The sequence below is a fragment of the Xyrauchen texanus genome, chromosome 3 (genome assembly GCF_025860055.1).
Source record: "Xyrauchen texanus isolate HMW12.3.18 chromosome 3, RBS_HiC_50CHRs, whole genome shotgun sequence".
In the NCBI taxonomy this organism is placed as follows: domain Eukaryota; kingdom Metazoa; phylum Chordata; class Actinopteri; order Cypriniformes; family Catostomidae; genus Xyrauchen; species Xyrauchen texanus.
The window spans coordinates 18,159,835-18,184,252 of record NC_068278.1 but is presented as its reverse complement, the minus strand read 5'-3'; the positions used below and the strand labels follow the sequence as shown (position 1 = coordinate 18,184,252).

Sequence of the window (24,418 nt, the reverse complement as noted above, 5' to 3'; positions counted from 1 at the left end):
ACAGTGGCAATGAAAGCTTATGTGATCAGTTACAAACCCTTCCTTACAAGCTTTCTAACTGATCCTCTAAGTACAAAGGATCCCTGTTCTTTTCATGTCACAATCAATAAATGGAGGGTTAGCTGATGTGTGGTATAAAGTGGCCGGTCCATTGAAGAGCGTAAAGAGGTCTGCAGTGTACAATGCATGGCTGTGATAATAGTGGTAATGAAACACAACCAAAATAGGAATATGCCATGAGAGTGAGGCGCTGCTTTACTGGGTGAGAGTTCGTGATTTGTGTTATCTCATTATTTGAAGACACGCTCACACCAATGAATGAAGCATAGCACAAGTGTAAGTGGTGTGAAATATTTTATGATATACTTTATGACTTTAAAAGGTAATATGTATGAGAAATTGTAAATTGTTTGTGTTTATCTAGTCATAACTTGGTAATTATCATAACAAACAACAGATACATGCTTTGTGAGAATATTATAAATTGAGATTCAGATATAATTGTCTATGTGAAAATAAGAGGACTATTTATTTTACAGTGCATGAAAGCATTGGGGCAGATGAGTAATGATGCTATGGACCATTATCTTCACATAAAAGGCACAGATGAAGAGGGCTAGCATGTCTCGTCCTGTATGGAGCTCACTTCAGATGCCTTGTTCTTTCTGGATTTTCCTGCTGTCCTGTTCTATCAGGATTAATCCCAGTTTGTCTGAATTAGGTGAATACATAGAGTGTATTTGTGGATGCCTTTGTGGTTATGTGATTTTATTTTGCTTGACTGAAGACTTTTTTACAGTGCCTGCATGTGTGCCATGCAAATGTTTTATACGCTTGCATAATTTGACAAAAGACTTGCAAAAACATGTGCCGCTCTATGTGTAACCTAGCAACCATGGACTTCAAACTACCTCTGATTCCTCAAAGTAGGATGTCCATTTAAAATTAGATTGAGCATCCATGAAAAGATATGCAGTATATGGGATAGCCGGGTATTACATTGCAAATAATATACAATTATTTCTCTCTTTTTTTTTTTTTTTTTTTTTGCAGATAGTATGATGCACACATTGTTTTTTCAGTTCTTCACTAAAAAACATGTAGCAACACCAAAATAACAGGTTTTATTCAAGTCCAAAATATTATTTAACATCTCTGAACGTATTAGGTTACGTCAACAAAACTAATTTCAAGGGTTACTTTTTATAGTGTATTATTCTGAGACATACAGAGATCTAATAATTGTAGTTCCTTTACTAAAACTGTTTTAATACAAATTGTATATTGAACATTTCTCACAAAATATGACTATGTAAAATGCATAAAAACCAAATGTAACAGAATCAGCTGGTAATGTTTAACACAGTAAATACTGTTTTGTCTGGTAACATGTAAATTAACAGTTTTTAATCATGTCAAAAATATAATTTAATATGATTGAATCAATCTGACTAAATGAGGATACAAAGTAATTTTTTTAGTGAATAGTTAATAAAAAATCAAATTAAAATACATTTACTCACCCTCGTGTTGTTCCAAATTGTCTGTCTTCTGTGGAACACATCAGAAGATGTTGGACAGTATGTTAGTCTAAGTCACCATTCACTTTCATTGCATCTTTTTTTGTATTTTTTTGAATGGTAACTGCTGCTGACAACAACGCCTTTAAGGTGCAGACCAGGTCAAAAATATTTCCTAACAACTGCACATTTTTACATTTTGAAGAGTAGAATGTAGATTAGTTTATAGATCTACATGGTCTATAGATTATACTAAGCGCTTTGTAATAAACATGTGGAATTTATTTTCTTGCACACTTTCTCTTTTGCTTAGCATTTTCAACCTTGCCTAAAAATCACATTGGACTTTTAAATCGCTCACTGATGCTGCACTGTGCAGTGGTTGACTCTGGACTGAAGGCTGCTCTTCCAGTGAAATGGGAAAAAGATGCTGGCAGCCTGGACAGCAGGATTCATCAGATGGCCAATGGCTCACTTTCATTTCCCCACTTACAAGAACAAGACTTTGGGAACTATACATGCATCGCAAAGAGAGGCTACAAACAGATTCAGACCACTGTCGTGGTCAGCAAAGCACGTATGTATCTATTGCTTTAATTTGTTTAGTATGCATATCTTCATTATTTTAAAGCGGAAAAGCAAGACAATACATATATAATAAATGTACACACGTGAGGCATCTGTGTCAACCACCAATTGTCATTTAGATTGTAATTTGTGTTTGTAGGCTTGGAAGATGTGTTCTTTCACCCCCAGTCCCTGAAAACTGAAGAGGGACATGATGTTTTCTTCCAGTGTGTCTCTGGTGAAAGCTCTCCTCCTGCTCAGATTGCTTGGTTAAAAGATGGCAGAGTTCTGACCAATGGAAACCAGATACAGGTACAGAATGACAAAGCACAAACTCTCAGCCCAATAAATGGTACTTATATATATATTTTTTTTAAATTATTATTATTATAAAAGTATGACTCTGTCTTGCAGTACAGTTTTGTGAAACTCATGAAACATGCCCAGTTCACAAACATCTTAATAAAATATCAACAAAGACATTTGTAGGTTGATTTCACCTAAAAGTGTAACACTTTTATGGCTTTGTGGCAGCTCCTCTGTTTTAGCGGCTTGTCCAGCATGACACTGTCACATTGGTGTCAATATGGGACGGGACTATATGTTTGTGCAACCATTCTAAATTGAGTTTTAGAGTTAAAATTAGTTTTCTGGAAAGGTTTGAAAACATTGTTTATTTTTGCAATTCTGCACATTTCAGCTTTAACCCTTGAAGCCCTGAGAGTGTTTTTAAAGATATCCAGTTTCAGTGACATACTCAAAATTAAAGGCTGATAACTAAAAAAAGAGTGTCAAGTATTTGGTATTATTGTAAAGAAAACTTTTTTTAATTATATTGATTGTGATAAATTCTGTAAAAATCACGAATCACAAAAAACTTGAGCCAAAAATATCCTTTTTTTCTTCTTATATTTGTCATTATATATCTCAGGGTGTTAATGAGGTGGCTCTGAACTTCTTTTCTTTTTGATGCCAATCATGTCAACTGTAACTGAGTAAAATTGTGCATTGGGTCTACAAATAAATCAAAAGTTATAGCATTACAAAAATAATAATCCTAGTGCCAAAAATGCCTCCATGTGTCCAAAAGCCACTTCAAACAAATAAAACATAATAATTTTAGATAAGAGGTAATTACACATGCAAACACTAAAAGTTTGTATAGAATGCAGACATGATTTTAGTAATGAGATTTCACAGAATGAGTTTCATTCTGTGCCATTTGAGTCATCATTGAGTATGTGTCTTGTACTAGGCACCATTTCCTGGTGGCCATATTTAACAGTCACCCATCACATGTCTCTCTGCCCAAATATGCACTGATCTAAAACCAATCCGATTGGTCAAGCGTTCCATGATGCTACATAATTTGTATGTCTTCAAACCAGATGCTGTGTGCACATTGTGCACATTGTATTTTATGTAAATTATCTAATGATCTATACATCCGATTACATTGAGTGTGGGCTCATTTGAAAGATAATCACCTCCGCTAATTAATAGTATGTGATATTTTATGTTCTGTTTTATTTTTTGTGAAGTTGTTAGCGAAAAGGCAGCATATAAGCAACACCTGTTCACATGAAACATAAATGTCAAAGACAAGTGCATAGTTAATATTCGTTTATTTGATTTATTTTTATCTGTGCACAAAACAATTTGGCTGGTTGTATTCTATTCTATTCTTTGAGAGCTTTCCAACAACATATGACACATGGCTATTTGATGTCTTTACCAATTAAAATAAAATGTGCAGTGCACAATGTTTCATTAATCATCAAAACAGAACACAACTGATTTGTCTGCAAATTTCAGACCACTTCAGTTTTGGTTGAAATTCCAAATGAATTGTAATGTACAGCTTCTAAGCTTTTAAATTATACATATTTTGTGTTGGTCAAGACTGCAGTTGTTAAAAAATAATTATTGCAGACCCACTGCGACTTCAGTTTCTTTGAGCTATTATAATTTCATATGACTGGGACATGTTCTTTTTGAGATTCACCCTTATAATCCACAGAACTTCATATTTACAGTAGGGTTTCTTGGCTAGGATTATCAAACCGTTTATAATTTTTTACTACATATAACTACTAGGGACAGTATGGCGGAGGGAGCCAAAGAAAGACTTCAGGCACCTTGCATATGGCTAATGTCGCCAAAGCAGACCAAGGAATCTATGTCTGTATCACCCACAATCTTCTGCTGAACATAAGCAAAGAAAGTCATGCTGCAACATTGACAGTGGAGGGTAAGATTGCTACTCAGCTAATCCACTCTGGCCACTTATGTAATATGCTGAAATTCACTCTTTATCTGTACTTACACAGGTACCAATGTAGATTTAAAGATCATTGAGGGCCCAGAAAATGTCACTGTACCCGTTGAAATGGAAGCTGCACTGTACTGCGTGGTTGAAGGCTTGCCAATTCCCAGAGTGCAGTGGTTTAAGGATGGACAACCATTACCCAATACCTCCAGATGGGATCTTCTGAAGAATGGACAGCTGCTGGTTTTTCAGTGAGAAATTTTCATGGTCCTCTTTGGCATGTACACTGACAGTTGTTAAATCTCTGGAGGCCAGGTCACTGTTCTCCTTTTTTCTAGTAGGCATTCCTAATTGAAAAATGTATCCAGGTGTATCAGGCAGCAGATAACGTGAGCTTCATTGTCTGCACTCCGATTGGTAGTCGCTGTATCGCGTAACTATGCATTTGCATAAAGTTGAACTAAACTTGTTGCATTGCCAATGATCTTTAATTGCCAACTCTCATTGAATAATAAATGACTTCCAGTCACTTTGTCATAGTCAGTGTGAACACCCTTGTCCAAAAGGTAGTATCTGTAATGTTTTCTATTTTTAAATATATTCCATATCCCAGCTTAGTGTGGTCAGACAGCTGAAAGTAAGCCATTTGTAGGTGTATTTCAGAATGTAGAACAACTCTGCATTTTTAACCAAATCAGGTGATCTGTTACAGAAAATTGTTTATTTTCTCATCATGCAAATAATGTTAGAACAGATGCACTTAATTATGTCTTGTTAACATTAAACAAAATATGACAGGATATACCTCAGATTCAAAAACACTACAAAGTTGAATTCTGAATGTATTGCAGTTAGCATGTAGATTAACTGGCACCATTTATTGACTTCCAACTGCTATAGCCAGGGTTGTACATGGACACATGCAACAGGATTACTTATTTAAAATACAGAATACAAGTAACTGTATTCCAGAACAGTTACAATTTAAATCATTGGTATTTAGAATAAAGTTCATTCAAAAAGTATTTTGATTACTGAAGGAATTACTTTGCATTTTATTGTCATTTGTTTCATTTAATATTTAGTCCTTTCAGAAGGAAAACATTTATACATATAAATGATGCGATCCAAAGTGCATTTGAACAACGGTGAAACACTTTCTTATGATGTGTTACATTCATACAAGCAGACAGAGAAGTACGTTTGAAGTAACTTCGGAGCTGAAGAAATAGAAATAAACCTTGTGTACATTACATTTTTGTACCTTTTCTTCATTGAAGTGACAAGAATGTTGGAATTTCCCAAAAAATTATAATAGTCCTCCATTGGCCATTGCGATAAAACAGCACTTTTAATGGTTTGATCACGTTTGCATTGAGAGCACAGTGTTGATTTGAGACAGATGTTACAGATTTACAGTCAGTCACGAGAGAGAACTAGAAGATATAATCCACAGAAACTCATATTTCTTAGTTAGGATTATCAAACAATTTATGATTTGATGCATCTGATCATATCTGTACAACTATAAAACAAGCAGCGGTCTTTATCATTTTATGTCAGGAGGATCTTTATATATATATATATATATATATATATGTATATAAAACTGTAATCTGAATACTTTAAGATTTTTTTTGTAACCGTAACAGATTACAGTACACATTTTTGTATCCTGATTATGTAATACAGTTACAAATATTCTGTTACTCCCCAAGCCTGATGTGTGTATTTTAATGTTAGTGCATGGTAGTTAAAGAAACCTAATATAAAGTGGGACCACCTCTTTTTGTGCATACTAGATGAAAAGTATATGCTCTTACCTTCCTCTTAGGAGAGTTTTGTCAGAAGATGAGGGGTTGTATTTCTGTGAAGCTAGCAATGAGAGGGAGAAAGTGATATCCCAACCAGCCTACCTCCTACCTGCAGGTACCTCCATTTCAGATTAATCTATTTTTGTTCCAAGCACACAGGTGGTCTTGCTTCTATAATCTATTCAGAAATGTCCTTTCATCTCCTCACACAGTTATGGACTGGACCTTTATTGTCAAACCTTCCAACCTAACAGTGAGGAAGGGAGATCCTGCAACTATTCCCTGTAGGCCTCCACACGGCAGACCCCAAGCACAAGTGTCCTGGTTTAAGGACAACCAACTTCTACAATCAGGACTGCACTATACTACTGATCCTAATGGAGACATGCTTTTCCACAGGTGGAGTTGTATGTATTTGTGTGTTAACTGCAAAAAAGCCCCAAGCTGGTCTGCTGCTCTCCCAGTCTGGCCAAGTCTAAGCTGTTTATATATATATATATATATATATATATATATATATATATATATATATATATATATATATATATATTATTTTATTTGTATTTTTTTAATAAATCAGTTTTTTATATTTTCAGTTGTACATGTTGTCCATATTTTAACTTATACAGGTGAAACTCGAAAAATTAGAATATCGTGCAAAAGTTCATTAATTTCAGTAATTCAACTTAAATGGTGAAACTAATATATTATATAGACTCATTACAAGCAAAGTAAGATATTTCAAGCCTTTATTTGATATAATTTTGATGATTATGGCTTACAGCTTATGCAAACCCCAAATTCAGAATCTCAGAAAATTAGAATATTGTGAAAAGGTTCAGTATTGTAGGCTCAAAGTGTCACACTCTAATCAGCTAAACACCTGCAAAGGGTTCCTGAGCCTTTAAATGGTCTCTCAGTCTGGTTCAGTTGAATTCACAATCATGGGGAAGACTGCTGACCTGACAGTTGTGCAGAAAACCATCATTGACACCCTCAACAAGGAGGGAAAGCCTCAAAAGGTAATTGCAAAAGAAGTTGGATGTTCTCAAAGTGCTGTATCAAAGCACATTAATAGAAAGTTAAGTGGAAGGGAAAAGTGTGGAAGAAAAAGGTGCACAAGCAGCAGGGATGACCGTAGCCTGGAGAGGATTGTCAGGAAAAGGCCATTCAAATGTGTGGGGAGCTTCACAAGGAGTGGACTGAGGCTGGAGTTACTGCATCAAGAGCCACCACACACAGACGGGTCCTGGACATGGGCTTCAAATGTCAAATGTCTTACCTGGGCTAAAGAAAAAAAGAACTGGTCTGTTGCTCAGTGGTCCAAAGTCCTCTTTTCTGATGAGAGCAAATTTTGCATCTCATTTGGAAACCAAGGTCCCAGAGTCTGGAGGAAGAATGGAGAGGCACACAATCCAAGATGCTTGAAGTCCAGTGTGAAGTTTCCACAGTCTGTGTTGGTTTGGGGAGCCATGTCATCGGCTGGTGTTGGTCCACTGTGCTTTATTAAGTCCAGAGTCAACGCAGCCGTCTACCGGGACATTTTAGAGCACTTCATGCTTCCTTCAGCAGACAAGCTTTATGGAGATGCTGACTTCATTTTCCAGCAGGACTTGGCACCTGCCCACACTGCCAAAAGTACCAAAACCTGGTTCAATGACCATGGTATTACTGTGCTTGATTGGCCAGCAAACTCGCCTGACCTGAACCCCATAGAGAATCTATGGGGCATTGCAAAGATGAGACATGAGACCAAACAATCCAGAAGAGCTGAAGGCCGCTATTGAAGCATCTTGGTCTTCCATAACACCTCAGCAGTGCCACAGGCTGATAGCATCCATGCCACGCGCATTGAGGCAGTAATTAATGCAAAAGGGGCCCAAACCAAGTATTGAGTACATATGCATGATTATACTTTTCAGAGGGCTGACATTTCTGTATTTAAAATCCTTTTTTATTGATTTCATGTAAGATTCTAATTTTCTGAGATTCTGAATTTGGGGTTTTCATAAGCTGTAAGCCATAATCATCAAAATTATATCAAATAAAGGCTTGAAATATCTTACTTTGCTTGTAATGAGTCTATATAATATATTAGTTTCACCTTTTAAGTTGAATTACTGAAATTAATGAACTTTTGCACGATATTCTAATTTTTCGAGTTTCACCTGTATAGTGCTGTCTGTAAATTGTTCTTTCATGAAATCCACATATGTGTCAACATTAAATACTTTTCTATATGATCTTTTTAACTGTGAGAATCTTTATGTACCAGTGTAAAAGAGACAGACAGGGGAATCTATTTCTGCAGAACGTCTCATTCTCATCTCAAAAGGGCTCTCACCTCAAAAAACATCTTCCTGGATGTTCTTGGTAAGAAACATGTGTTGACATATACACCTATTAGATGATTGTGTTTAGAAGGGATCCCCCTCTCATCAGTCTCGTGAGATTCTTACACGGCGTTAATTTGAATTCACACAGGAATGAGGAGCACTTGTAAAAGATTATTTTAAATTGTCTAAATAAAGAGCTCTTCATCTACATCTGTTGGTCACTGGAGAAGTACATCAATCAGCTCAGTTTTTATAGGTCTGACTGTGTGGTCAAGTGGTGACAAATGCCCCTTGTATAAGAAGTCCCGGGTTCTAATCCACTCAGATACAACTTTATATTTTAATAAACAATTGCATCCGCACTTCAGTGGATGTATATCTTGAGTGGAGACACAGTTGTTTGCATTTTTCTTTGCGATTCGACTGAAAAGGGGCGCGAGCTGCAGAACACAAACAAAATCTCTTCTTTTCCTTTTTCCAGTTCAAAAAGAGATAAACATCTTTAAACAGCAGCTAGTTTGTTTCAGCACAAACACTTTTTAATTAATTAATTACTCAATGTCAATTAAGTCACAGTAACCACAGGCGGGAGCCTGGCGAATTGGTCCTGGCCAGCAAACGTGATGGACTGGGAAGCACAAGCCATGTGCGAGGGGCACTAACAGGATGATCGTTTTGGACGTACCGGGTGGGGCCTCGCGGTGGGGGGGAGCAGGTAATAGTGCGTCGGGAGGCAAACACGCATCCTGAGGCTTGGGTGCTGAGAAAAAGCTCCACGCACCCGGCAGGGGCGGGTTGTAGACAGAGGACACTCGTCAGCGCTGGCCTGCCGGGGCTGGACAGTGGTGGGTCCGGAGGCGAGATGGCCGCGTCCGGGGAGCCGGGACTGCAAGGTTTTGGTGCCGGGGTGCCATGAGAACGGCGCGCCGGTCTGATGACCCAGGAAGTGAGGAAATCGATCTTTTATTGAAAATGTGGCTACCTCAGCCCAAAAGTGGCACGGCGAAAGAAAAAGGGACAACTGAGGATTCTCCTCCCGGCCCTCCACCGGGGGACGGAGTGGTCTAGCTACCATCTCCGGAGCAAAGGTCTGGCTTCCTGGGTGTGCTGTCTCAGGAGCGTTTAGGGGCTTTCATGGCCCTAGAAGAGGTCCTGGAGTCGGGGGGGATACGCCGTCTGCGGGGCGCTCAACGCTGGGGTTGAGAGCTGGGCCCAGTAACCGCAGGTGGGGCCCCGTCCAGGACGTGCATGCCCGTAGCACACTGCACCCTAAACTAGTTGAGAGGCATCTGTGGTGACCACGCTGGACACCTGCTATAGGGGGACTCCTGTCTGCAGAAAACAGAGGTCTGTCCAAGGGTTGAAAGTTTGACGGCAGGAAGGGGTGATAAACACGACCGCGGCTGAGGATGCCATATGCCCCAGGAGCCTCTGGAACTGTTTGAGAGGAACCGCTGTGCCTGACTTGACGAGCAAGGCACGTAAGCAGTGACTGCATGCACTCTGTCATAAGGCGCGCTGACATTGAGACCGAGTCTAACTCCAAACTGAGAAAGGAGATGCTCTGAACCGGAGAGAGCTTGCTCTTTTCCCAGTTGACCTGAAGCCCTAAATGGCTGAGGTGCGCGAGTCTGCCTCTGCGACCTTGGTGAAGACGCGAGGGGACAGGAACAGGCCGAAGGGGCAGTGTCGAGTTAAAATGGAGACGTGGAAGTATGTGTCCTTCAGGTCTACCGCCGTGAACCAATCCTGATGCCGAACGCAGTTTAAAATTCGCCTCTGCATGAGTATTTTGAACGGGAGTCTGTGTCAAGTGCGGTTGAGAACTTGCAAGTCCAAGATTGGCCGCAACCCAACAGCCTTTTTTGGGTACGATGAAGTAAGGGCTGTAGAAACCCTTCTTCATCTCGGCTGGAGGGACAGACTCTATCGCGTCCTTGGAGTAGAGCAAATACCGCCGAAACGAGGCGGGAGACTGGCGAATTGAATCGCATAGCCGAGTCGGATGGTCCTGGCCAGCCAACGCGACGGGCTGGGAATCGCAAGCCATGCATCTAAGCTCTGTGCGAGGGGCACTAACGGGATGATCTTTTTGGACGTACCGGGTGGGGCCTCGTGGCGGGGGGAGCAGGTAATAGTGCGTCGGGAGGCAAACACGCGTCCCGAGGCTTGGGTGCTGAGAAAAAGCTCAAAGCACATACCTTGCTCTGCGCACTCGGCAGGGGCGGGTTGTAGACAGAGGAGACTTGTCAGCGCTGGCCTGCCAGGGCTGGGCAGTGGTGGGTCCGGAGGCGAGATGGCTGCGTCCGGGGAGCCGGGACTGCAAGGTTTTGGTGCCGGGGTGCCCGCCCGAGTGCTTGCGCTGTGACCTTCGTATCCCTGAGAGCGAGGTCGGTGGCAGAGCGCAGTTCCTGCAGCACGCCGGAATCAGGACTACCCTGGAGCAGTTCTTTGAGTGCCTTGGCTTGGTGTACCTGCAGGAGTGCCATGGCATGCCAGGCAGAGGCGGCCTGTCCAGTGGCGCTTTAGGATTTCGCTGTCAGTGATGAAATTGTCCTACAGGCCTTGGAGGAGAGTACCGGAGAGTCCCGCCAGTGGCGGCATTCTCGGGACACAGGTGAATCGCAACCGAGGGACCTCCGTGTACCCGTGGACCGCCCTCCAAAAAAAAAAAGGTGCCCTCCACGAACTCGTCAGCTCTTCATGCATTTCTGGGAAGAAAGGTACCGGGGGGGCTGAGAGCAGCGCCCAGAGCCGAGGTACCAATCATCAAGTTGCGAGGGTTGGGGGGAGGACGGTGGGTTCCAGTCCAACCCCACGCTCACAGCGGCCCGTGAAAGCATGTCGGCCATTTGTGCGTCAGTCTCTGACTGAGCGGGCTTTCCTGAGGATGGAAGTCCGGTCAGGTCTTCAGCGTCAGACGGCTGAATGCTCTCTGATGCAGCGGCGATGTCGTCATCCAGACCTGGCTCCAGGGATGAGGCAAACTGGCCGTGAAGCGAACCGCCATCGTCCCGAGCACGGACAGAAGCAAACGAGCGTGCAGTGTGGTTCGCGAGGCTGCGCCCGGCGAAACCGAGCCCGCTGCCATCCCCAAATCGCCTCCATCGCCAGCTGGGTCGTCCTCAATCCCGTGGGAAGAAGGAGTGACGCGGGGGGCGGCTGAAGTGGTTTTCGTTTTGAGAAACGAAAGCCACGACCGCAATGTTGCCGTGGTCATGTCCTCGCAGTAAGAACATGAACCATCCACAAACTCTGCCTCGGTGTGATCGCTACCCAGGCACACAAGGCAGCGTCTATGACCGTCGGATCTGGAGAGATACCGGCCACATCCAGGACCTACACAGGGGCAGAAGGGCATCTTTACAAAGACGCGTCCTGAAAAGGACATTCAACGCCCGCTTGTGTATGTTGCTCTTTACCAGAAAAAAACTTTTTTATAGGAAAAATAAACTCTTTCAGAGAAATCCACTCTTTTATGAGAGAAGCGCTGTCGAAGTGCCCAGGGGCAGAGTCTGCACAGTGTGCAGAAAGGAGAATGCCGCTGGAATGCGCCGTCAGATCCAACAGAAAGCTCCCTTGCAGAGGTGGGATTTAAAGTAATATATGTCTTAACATGGATTTAACAAAATATTACTGTATCCTAGAAACATGGGATGCTATATGAGATTTCAAGATGACAACAGGATTTCTTGATAATAGTAATAACAATAATAATAATAATAATAAGGCAGTGGCTATTTGCACTGTGTAAATAGCAACATCTTTGCACTAAGTGCAAATAGTGTTAGACAGATACTATTTGAACCTCTAATTAAATACTAACAGGGCATCACTATAGTTTGTTTATTTAAAGACACACAGACACCCTACACCAACCTATCACTGTGAGGAAATACATTTTATATTCATTTTATTTATTATTATAAGTAGTATTAAATAAATATATTAAGAGTGGAGACAGGAAACAGGATAGGAAAAACTGGGTCAAAAGTAGGATTAGAACCCAGGTCATCCACATGGTCTTAATCACTTGTCTTTAATTTATTTGTTTCCACCAGATTATTTCAGTGCAAATAACTGCACTATGTGGCAGGTATTTATACCAAGTGCAAATAGTCACTCTTTGATAATGATAATAATAATAATAATAATAATAATAATAATAATAATAATAATAATAATGTTATATTATTGATATTATTGCAGTTTATAATGCTTTCCATCATTAATAAGCTGAGATGCGAGTAAAAAAGCACAGGCGAAAGCACCTTAACAGAATGTGCATGCTTGAGCAGTTGACGAGAGAGGGATCCCTTCTAGACATGACCCTATTAGATCCATAGTCTGCAACTATGAAATTATAATCATTTAATTGCACACCTAAACCAGAGGTTGCCAAAATGTTATTGCCCACTGAAATCCTGTGACAAGGTCAAGGCAGAATCTGTAAACTTGTTGGCATTTTTTGCACTGATTTTGAGAGGAAATTAATGTAAATACAGTAAAATGTCTAAAGCAGAGCAGAGCGTACTCTCAATTAAATAAGCCAAAAATATTTAATAAACAAACACACAAGGGGCCATGGGATGTGTAGAACTTTGTGAATGAGGAGCGTTAATATTTATTTTTATTTACATTGTGTCTATCTTTTTCAAATTTTATTTAAATTTGGCTTCTCTCGTTCCATTATGAACTCTTAGGGGGTTCGTTCACAACCAAGCCTTGGTTAAGAAACCTTGACCTACAGGCTTTTCTATGGTCATTCTTGGCTGATTATTTCAGAACCTCCATCTGTGACTATCTGGCCGATGGTGGTGACATCTCCTGTAGGAGCTGAGGTGGCGATTCACTGCCAGGTGTTAGGACACCCTGCTCCCTTAATTAAATGGTCAAAGCAGGGCCAGTCAGTCCAAACTGGAGGCAAAATTATCACGGGGTAAGTTTTGCATGACAGGCTTATTAATGAAAATGTGTGATTGTTTAATGGTTGGTGCCTCTGAATTCCATTTGTTCCCAGGGTAAGAAACACCACTCTCTACATTTCATCAGTCAGAGCTTATGATGAAGGCCTTTACACATGCACAGCTTCCAACGCAGTGGGTCATGATGAAAAAACCATGACACTTCGAATTGCGGGTAAATTCCCCTTTGCAAAAATAATACAGCTGTGCTTTTATACTAACAAAAAAAGTTCCATGTTTTTTGAACATGTACCATGGTATTCTTTGAAGTAAACATTACCATAGGATTACCATATAAAACAATGTTACCACCATAGTATGTAAAGGTATTTGTTATGTCTTTTCAGTTTAGAAACCCTCAACAGAATGGCAGCAGATCTAATTTTACATTTCTTCTTGGTTTCAGTGAAACCATTTATTGTTTCCTTTGTTGCCTTGATCACTGTCTCAGAGGGATCTACTGTTAGTCTCCCTTGTCGAGCTGTGGGAGATTTTCCTGTGAAATATACTTGGATCCGAACCTCCTTAATCCAAAATGCACCTGAACTGCCTGCTCCAAAAACTCCTGTATCTCTCCCACAACAGATACACATTGACGGTTTGTACAATTTTGAACATACTGGGGAAATACTGTATATAAATACATACATACATACATACATATATATATATATATATATTCTCCTTATGACTACAGTATTACAGTATTATTTTAGCTGTTTTCCTTGCTTATAAGTGAAAAACACTGCAGGTCATTGCGTCACTCACTGCATTGTATATAAAATAAGCCAGTTTCTATTTGTCATTTGTCACAAAAACATGAGGACACATCATGATGATTGTTGTTGCTCATATTTATGTTTTTTTGTGGCATAATGCAAGGATCTTCCATATATGTTTCACCACGTGAAGTTCTGTAGAAAAAAAAAACTTTGGCAAACTTAAATTATATCTTTTATAGATAAATTAAATTAAACTTGAACAGATTTCCACTGAGATTTTTAAGACGTGCAAGTCATGTGTGAAAGATTTTGTTTTTAGTAGGGAATTTTTATGTCTTTGATTTGAATCGCTTACATCACTTACATTATAACAGTTTTACAATTTAACTTAAACTATGTAATGCTTACATTTTTACCTCCATTTGTCACTTGATAAAAGTTATCTTTGGACCCTGGTTGAATATGATGTAGGTTCTCCCACACAAGGGGTACTTTACTGTATGTTTTGAAAGTAACATTTAATTTCACAGATAATGGGACATTAGTCATCTCCAACATTCACTGGTCTGATGCAGGAGAGTACCAATGCACTGCAGAAAACAGAGTCGGTCAGGATATGAGAAGTGCCATCATAACTGTAACTGGTGAGCAAAGTGCTGGGAACTGACAGTATATTAGTTCTCATTCATAGAGTGAATATACAGTACATCATTATGTGCCATGTTTGCACCCTCTGGTTTAATCTAACCAGCCTAATCTTCTAACCTGAAGCTGAACCTGATGTCTGGTCTGATGAGGAAACAATGAGTAAAAAAATAAAAACCCCTGTGAGTAATGCAGTGTGCAGAGATACATGTGCTTGTTCCATTCGTGACATCAGCCTCTCTTAACATTGTTACTGTGACCGTGTTGATTGTGCATATTTTGGCATATTCATCAAAATCTTTCACATAAATGTTTGACTGTATAGTTTAGACCATTGCATTGATTGAAGAGTACATTGTAAGTCATGGATCTAGGAACAATCAGGGATTTTAGTTTGTTCGCTTGTCCCTAATTTTGCAGGTTCCAGAGATTGAGCAAGAGCTACTTACAAATTCTTATGATTCAAAGCATCCAAGTAGCACAGAGATAACTGAATCCTTCCAACAGACAACTAAGGACTTCACAAAGATATCTTGTAAGTTATGTTACCGAAGCTAAGCCTTCTTTAATTAAAGGACGAGTTCATCCAAACATGAACATTTAGTTAGGATTAACTCAGCCTCATTACTTTATTTCTTCTGTGGAACACAATTGATTGATTGCTAAATGTCCAATCTGCTGTTTTCCATACAATGAAAGTGAATGTAACCATGGCTGTCAAGCAAGATTTTCAGTGACTAGCGACTTACAGGTCTTATTTAGTCTATGTAGTCTCATGTGGTTCTGTGATTGTCTTATGTTGTTTATGTAGCACCATGGTCCTGGAGAAATGTTGTCTCATTTCGCTGTGTACTGTACTACATGTATATGGTTGAACGACAATAAAAACCACTTGACTTGACTTGACAATCAGTCTGCTCCGCACATAAAAGCTGTTGTATGGCTTAAGGATTCTACTTTTATGATGCTTTTATGGGGCCTTTTTGTAACTTGACAGCCCCAGGCCATCCTTTTTCATTGAATGGAAGAGAGCAGCAGGACAATTCCTCAAAAAATGTTAGACGGTTAAAAATAGACGGTTTTGAAATAAAATGGGGTCAGAAAATGACATGAGAGTGAGAACATTTTATAGAATGTAAATTTCTTGGGGGGGGAACTGTACCTTTAAAATACCCAAGAGGCTTTTTATTTCTTTCTTCTTGCGCAATTAAAAAAATTATATTCTTGTTCTAATTGTTCTGTATTTGGTCCAGTTTTAAGTACTTTTGTGGAGAACTCACCAACACACTCCATCACTGAATCTACTCAAGACACTACAGAGAAGTCAAGTGACGTAAGCAAAGGAAACAGTGAGCACATCAAAGTGTCCATTCAAACACAAAAACCAACAGCTGTGCCCATCAAACCTACAACATTCCTCAAAGTCAAAGAGACTTTTATGCAGTATACACACCCACATATCCAACCAACAGTCCAGTCTACTAAACCTCCAGCAATTAATCCGAACACAAATAACCAATTACCTTCAGACTCCTATTCCTATACCCAGCTAAAAAACATTCAGAGCTTTTCCAAGAAAAGCACTCAGTCATTTAGTGGGCAAACTCAGGCTTCTGGCTTTACTTCTATGGAAATGGAAAACTTCACCACCTCAACCCCTGTGGAAAAAACTGAAAATCAGAGCCAAATAATCTGCAATAATCACAAGCAATCTGGAGGCACCAAGTTGCCAGTGACAAATGATACAGACCTTGTTGAGTCACTGAAGAAAAACACTTCTCAGTCCCCTATGAGGACCACTGACAATAATGCCAGGTAATCATTAATGATTCGTAATTAATGTTTTTTTTCTGCACATAATTTGTGCAGTCTTTCTGTTATAACATCAGACAGAAAGTCTCAGACTAATAATGGAGGTTAATGATGTGTCTTTTTTGTTTTGTTAATATGTTTATTATTTAAGCAATAGTTCACCCAAAAAATGAACATTCTGTCATACTTTACTCACACTTTTGTTGTTCTTAACATGTTTGACTTTGTTTTTTAAAAATAATACAATGATATTAATGAATATGCTGGTCTATTAAATATGACTCAAAAGTATCATAAACGTTGTCCATGCAACTTGTGTGTCATATTCCTTCTGTCTTCTGAAAGCATACCATTCCCAAAAGACTGTTTTTCCTTTTGTGTTTTGTATAAATAAGAAAGTCATATGGGTTTGAAATGACATGAGTGTGAGTAAATTATTGCCATCATCAATTGTGATCAAATGATACTTCACCATCATGTGTTTTTACAGGAGATCCATGTATTGCAAATTTGACTGATGCATCTGAACCCTCCGTTTCAGTCCTTATTCTGTGGAGCACAGAATGAATACAAAACATGTTACACAATACGAAAGACATAGCATCTGTTATTTATAATTTCAAGGGCTTTCAAGGGATAAATTCAGAAATGTTTTGGGCTATTTAATTATTATTATTTATATATATATATTTTACTGTTAATAGACCACATTGACTTCAGGCAATGGACAACCTTTTGGTCCAATTCCATTGTGAAACAATTAACATTTACCAGAACATGACTAACCGTTATAAAACATGTTGCTGTGTCAGAAATTTAATTCTAAGGCATTTCTAGTATCTTGGCAATAAAAATTGCATTTGTGAATGGCATGCGATTGTGTAATTCAAAGTGCAAAATACAAATAATAACATTTACTCACTTAATTCACTTAACACTTTATTAGGAACACTAAGGTCCTAATAGAATCAGAATCAGAATGAGCTTTATTGCCAAGTATGCTTACGCATACAATGAATTTGTCTTTGAGACAGAAGCTTCTTGTGCACAAACAATACAACAACAATACAGAGATAATAAAAAATAATATATATAACATAATAGAATATATAAGTGTATGTAGAAATTCACAATAAGACCATATATATATATATATATATATATATATATATATATATATATATATATATATATATATACACATATACAAATCTGTTATGTACAGATGGTGCAAAGGAATTTTAATGGCAGAAGAGGCAGGATATGCTAGATAAACATAAATAGACTAAGCTGTGTATTGCACATAATTATTGCTCAATGGGGCAGTTTTAACTGTTTATGAGAAGGATAGCCTGAGGGAAAAAAAACTGTTCCTGTGCCTGACGGTTCTGGTGCTCAGTGCTCTGTAGCGCCGGCCAGAAGGCAACAGTTCAAAAAGGTAGTGGCCAGGTGAGTGGGGTCCAGAGTGATTTTTCCAGCCCATTTTCTCACTCTGGAAGTGTATAGTTCTTGAAGAGGGGGCAACTAATAATCAGCTCAGCAGTCCGAACTGTTCTTTGTAGTCTTCTGATGTCTGATTTCGTAGCTGAACCAAACCAGACAGTTACTTAAGTGCAGAGGACAGATTCAATGACTGCTGAGTAGAACTGTTTCAGCAACGCCTGTGGCAGGTTGAACTTCCTCAACTGGCGAAGGAAGAACAAACTTTACTGGGCCTTTTTCACAATGGAGTCAATGTGGGTCTCCCACTTCATTTCCTGTGAGATGGTAGTGCCCAGGAACCTGAATGACTCCACTTCTGCCACAGTGCTGTTTAGAATGGTGAGCGGGGTCAGTGTTGGGGTGTTCCTCTTGAATTTCAAAATCATCTCCACTGTTTTGAGCGTGTTGAGCCCCAGGTTGTTTTGACTGCACCAGACAGCCAGCTGTTCAACCTGTCTTCTGTATGCAGATTCGTCATCATCTTGGATGTGGCCGATGACAGTAGTGTCATCTGCAAACTTCAGGAGCTTGACAGAGGGGTACTTGGCGGTGCAGTCATATGTGTACAAGGAGAAGTATAGTGGGGAGAGCACACATCCCTGGGGGCACCAGTACTGATCGAACAGGTGCTGGAAGTGAATTTCCCCAGTCTCACTAGCTTCAGTCTGTCCATCAGAAATCTGGTGATCCACTGACAGATAGAGGTGGGAACTGAGAGCTGGGTTATTTTAGTCCGGAGAATAACTGGGATGATAGTTTTGAAAGCTGAACTGAAGTAAAATAACGTGGGGGGCTCTCTAGAACTGCCCCTGGTCTCTGGTCTGTCCAGATGTTGCAGGATATGATGCAATCCCATGTTGGCTGCATCATCCACAGACCTGTTTGCTCGATAAACAAATTCAACAGGATCCGGAAAAGATCCAGTAATGTCCGTCAGGTGGGCCAACACCAGTCTCAAATTACTTCATGACCACAGATGTCAGAACAATGGCTCTGTATCCTTGCATACTGTATGTCCCTGACATGGGCGGTACCTGGATTTTTCCACAGGTGTGGCCGGGCAGGGTACAGTGATCAGTCTGGGGTGGCAACGAATAACGTGGGGGTGACGGTCAGAGCAATGGGTCTGTAGTCATTAAGTTCTGTGATTTTGGGGTTTTGTGGGACGGGATGATGGTGTGTGCCTAATAAAGTGCCTAACGTGGTCTTCTGCTGTTGCAGCCCATCTGTCTCACGGTTCCACATGTTGTGCGTTCTGAGATGCTATTCTGCTCACTACAATTGTACAGAGTTGTTATCTGAGTTACCATAGCCTCATCAACAAGACGTTTCCATCCACAGAACTGCTGCTCACTGAATGTTGTTTTGTTTTTGGCACGATTCTAAGTAAACTCTAGAGACTAATGTGCTTGAAAATCCCAGGAGATCAGCAGTTACAGAAATATTCAAACCAGCCTGTCTGGCACCAACAATCATGCCACAGTCCAAATCATTGAGATCACATTTTATCCCCATTCTGATGGTTGATGTGAACATTAACTGAAGCTCCTATCCCATATCTGCATGATTTTATGCATTGCACTGCTGCCACATGATTGGCTGATTAGATAATCACATGAATACTGTATGTACAGTTGAAGTTTACATACACCTTAGCAAAACACATTTAAACTCAGTTCTTTTACAAGTCCTGACATTTAATTGTAGAAAACATTGCCTGTCTTAAAATGTATTAGGCCTTAAAATGCATCCACAGGTACACCTCTAATTCAGTACACCTCCTTTTAGAAGCTTATTGCCTAAAGGCTTGACATACATCTCTGGAAATTTCCAAGCTACAGGCACTGTTAACTTAGTGCATGTAAACTTCTGACCCACTGGAATTGTGATATAGTCAATTAAAAGTGAAACAATCTGCCTGTAAACAATTGTTGGAAAAATTACTCATGTCATGCACAAAGTAGATGTCCTAAACGACTTGCCAGAACTACTGTATAGTTTGCTAATATTAAATCTGTGGAGTGGTTAAAAAATCATTTTTATTTATTTAAATCTAAGTGTATGTAAACTTCTGACTTCAACTGTAGGTGTACAGGTGTTCCTAATAAAGTACTTAGTGAATGTAATAGCGATCAGGCTATTATGTATAAATTGTGACATTCTCAATATTTATTGCTTTGTGTGCAAAAGTACACCCAGCTAAATGGTACAGGGCTGTCTTTGAGTAATGTCACTCCGACATCCTGATTTATGGCATGGCTGCAAGACTTGGCAGGAACTTCTCATGAAGCAGTGTCTTAAAATTAATTGTTAATATTATGTAGTGGATTGGTGAGAATTAATCCATTACTCTCTTTTCTTCAGGGAAAAGGAGAAATCTCAAACTTGGTTACCTGTGATAGAAAAACATGACATTCCTATTGTGGTTGGAGTAGGTGTTTCCTTGGCATTTATTTTCATTGCAATGGCCTTTTACTCTTTGGTTCAGAAAAATGATCCTACATCTGTACCTACAGGGAGAGCAGGTGAGATTTTGATACACATTATTATGCATAAACCTGTATGTTCTGTTTATAAGTACTTGCAGAAGTGGGTCAGATTTGTTCAAATGCACCAATTCTAATATAAAAATCATTGTTTTTTTTCCTTTTCTCTTATAGCTCTGAGGGGTATTTGTGGTCCTTGCAGGCATGGAAAACGTCTTGCAATGGAAAGGACATATGATAACAAGTCAGTTTTGTTGACAACATAGGTGAAATGGATAATGCATTTGTCAACATGCCATTCATTTGAATAGCTCTTTTTGAATAAAATTTTAACAATTGTTTTAATCAGGGCATTTGAGGATGACAATTTAGTGGCTGTTATTGAGCAAAGTCCCAACACATCAGAGACTAGAGCTCTCCCACTAGAAGCTAGCCCATCCACCTTGGTGATGAATCCACCTACTGATGATGTTCTGGAGGGTGTCCAGTCCAATCGGGACCTGCCAGTTATAGTGGAGACACACCCAGAGCCAAGAGAGGAGGACCAGGTCCGTATAGGCCCTAAAGACTTCTATTTCAGTGTTTTGTTCAAACAAATTATATTCTATCTCACAATATTCTTAAATGGAATGTAATTCATAAAAGTACTCTCTAGTTTGGAGTTGTTTGCCAGGTTTGATCATTGTTCTTTGTCTGTTGTTATTTAGTTCTGTAAAGAAGTTGCTCAGCAATGCTCAATACCTTTTTACCAAGATTACTGAATAATAATAATATTATAAAGTACAGCATTGTGCTAGCAATGGCAAGGTTGTGGGTATACACTCTTGCTGATAATGCTCTTTATGTCACTTAAAATTGTCGACCATATTAATGAATATTTTTATCGCAATGTTTTAATTACAGACATAATATTATACTAAGCTTAAAGGAACAGTTCAACTAAAAATGAAAAGTCTGTCATAATTTACTCAGCCTCATGTTGTTACAAAACACTGTATGACTTTCTTCCTTCTGTGGAACACAAAAAGATGCAGGACATTTTTAAGAATGTAATGTCTGCTCTTTTTCATGTAATGACAGTGAAATAGGGACTGGGTCTGTCAAGCTCCAAAATGATTAAAAGGACCATAAATGCACAGGTCTAAGTTTATAGCTAAAATTGTCCCTTTCACCTCTGCTGTAGCTCTCATACATGGCCCCACTGAGGTCAGTGGCATTTGGTCATGAAATACATGACAACCAATTATTAATATTAAAAATTATAATTTGACTAATAAGAAGTACATGGTTGATATTTTTATTTGAAATTTCAACTAGCAAGTAAATAATTATCGATATCTGTAATGGTGTTTTGAACAGAAGTGAATGACAGATCATTGTGAAATTCTACTAGTGAAAATGCAGCAACAGGTGTCAATAGTTATGTTTTTTTATTAGTTGAAATTAAATTTTTTATTTCAAGACTTGGTATTCTTGTGATTAATGACATCATATTTGATATCAAGAATTTACCAGTGCAAACCTAATTACTTATTTCAAAATTAGTATTTTCACTAGATATCTCTACTTTATATCCTGCATGTGAGTAAATATCTAAAGGGCTTGCAGTTGTTTGGCGTGTGTGCTGTTGCAATTGATATGAAACTTTGTAAGTCTCTTAAGTTGTTCAAATGTAAGAGGGTATACATTTCAGATGATGTTATGTGTCTATGCTAATATATTAAAGTGTATGTGTTCCATTGCAGCAATATTCTGTTTTTCTTCCTTATTAAATTAGTTGGAGACTTCATTTGAGGAGGGGAAGATCACTCCCTCTCCGAATTCTGACATTCAGCTACAGTGCATGGAGGACTGGAGGAGCAGAGATTTTGAACCATGTCAGGATGCTCCCTCACCCCCTCCACCGAATCCAGCACCTGCCCAGGAAGAGGGCTTACGGTCCACTCTGACCCTCCAGACCAACGAACCCAGCTCCACTCCAGTGCGCCACAGCATTAATATCTCCCATGGCTCCTCCCCCCTCCTGCTGTCCCACTGCGTGTCCCTGGGCATGACTTCTGTAGCTGTGGATGTTCACTTCTACCCTTCAGCCTCCTCAACGGCCAGCCATCCTCCATGCTCTGCATTTGGACCCCCAGGGCAACAGGTCAACACAAGAATGGAGCATGAATTAACTGCACCTTCTGCAAGCCACAGTAAATCATAGGAATGTCTAAAAAGGCTGAAGCCATGGGAATGCAGCTCACTTCACAGGGACATGTCAGTTAGTTTAAAGGAATAGTTCACCCAAAAATGATTATTCTGTTACTTACTCTCCCTAATTGTTCCAAACGGTATGAATTTCCCTGTCTCAATGGAAAACTCAAAGAAAACTTGTGAATAATTGACTTCCCTTTTCCATGGAGATGTGTGCTTTTAAGCTTCAAAATGAATGCAAAAGCACCAAAAAAGTAGTCCATATAATTAATGTGCAATAATTCCAAGCTTTCTGAAGCCATATGAAAGATTAGTTGTTTCAGAAACAGACTAAAATTTAAGTTGTCATTCAAAGATAATTTTCACTTCCAGGGATCTATTGATATAAGTACTGCTCCAATTAGATTATGAAGTCAGTGAGTTGAATGAATCAGTCAAATTCAAGAACAAATCCCTCAAAACATAATTGAAAAGATCAGACTAAAAAGAACAATTACTTCACAAATCTGACATCGTAATAACTCTCATGAAGATACCAATTATGCTTGGGTGGATGTTAAGATTTTCAGAGAACTTTCAAGGTTGCATTTATGATAATTCTATGGTGTTTTAAGCATCCTTTTTGAAGCTTGAAAGCTTCAGTGCCCATTCCTTCTAATTGTATTTAAAGCAACTTACAGTGCACTACAGGAACAATCCCACCGGAGCAACATGGGGTAAAGTGCCTTGCACAAGGACACAATGGTGGTGGCTGTGGTGATCAAACTGGCAACCTTCTGCTTATCAGTTCTGTGCTTTAGCCCACTATGCCACCACCACTCAGTGGAAAACTGCATCCAGTACATTCTTTAAAATTGCTCCTTTAGACTTGAGTTTGGGTGAACTATTCCTTTAAGGAAGCTGCGTGTGTATTTATTTATTTTATTTAATCTTTTTCAAAGGTTCTCATTTCTTTTGATATTGGTTTAATGAAAGCGTAATGAGGCAGTGTGGTCTCATATGTACAAAAGAGTGGGTGAGAATAATTGCAGGCTACATCTATCAGGTTCATGGACACTAACTTCAGCTAAATACCAAGTTTCTCATTTTCTGCTAATGCCAAGGAATTTATAATACTTCAAATACTTTAACAGTAGTTATGTATACAGTATAGATGTTCGTGTTTCTAAGAAATGTATAGTATTTTTAAAACAGAGAGCAGAATTGAAAATTATGAACTAATTTTAGGGAGTGACTGTTCCAAAACTTGCCAAGTAATTGTGTAAAATATATTAGGAAAAGTCCTCCAGAGTAATGGAGAATAATTGCAATGAGATCATGGAACCTAAAAAATGGTTCTATTGTGCACAACAACTCGACTGTTACTTCTGCATGTGCCAAAGGTTAAGCTACCTTACCACTAGTTATTTTTGTGATTATGTTAATGTTAAACATTTTTGAAAGTCATGTACTTACTGGACGGAACTGTTATATCTTTTAAAATAGAAGTAAAAGTAACCAGTTAATACAAATGTCTCTTGTTGGCTTTCTCTCTTTTACACATACAGTTCATATTATTGGAACCCAAGGAAATATTATATATAAGACAGGTGTCATTTAAACCCT

The 24,418-nt window shown here is 39.2% G+C and overlaps 1 protein-coding gene across 1 annotated transcript; it reads left to right on the top strand.

The window, feature by feature from the left end:
- Positions 1-249: 249 nt before the first annotated feature.
- Positions 250-24,301, top strand: LOC127630859 (hemicentin-1). Its single transcript, XM_052108699.1, has 20 exons — positions 250-262; positions 540-721; positions 1,834-2,097; positions 2,248-2,399; positions 4,185-4,338; positions 4,418-4,607; positions 6,191-6,285; positions 6,383-6,569; positions 8,446-8,543; positions 13,292-13,445; positions 13,527-13,645; positions 13,877-14,068; positions 14,723-14,836; positions 14,964-15,019; positions 15,258-15,372; positions 16,091-16,652; positions 20,496-20,656; positions 20,792-20,861; positions 20,967-21,165; positions 22,395-24,301. The coding sequence occupies exons 2-20, from the start codon at positions 607-609 to the stop codon at positions 22,821-22,823; spliced, it is 3,426 nt and encodes a 1,141-aa protein (XP_051964659.1). The 5' UTR covers positions 250-262; positions 540-606; the 3' UTR covers positions 22,824-24,301.
- Positions 24,302-24,418: the final 117 nt, after the last annotated feature.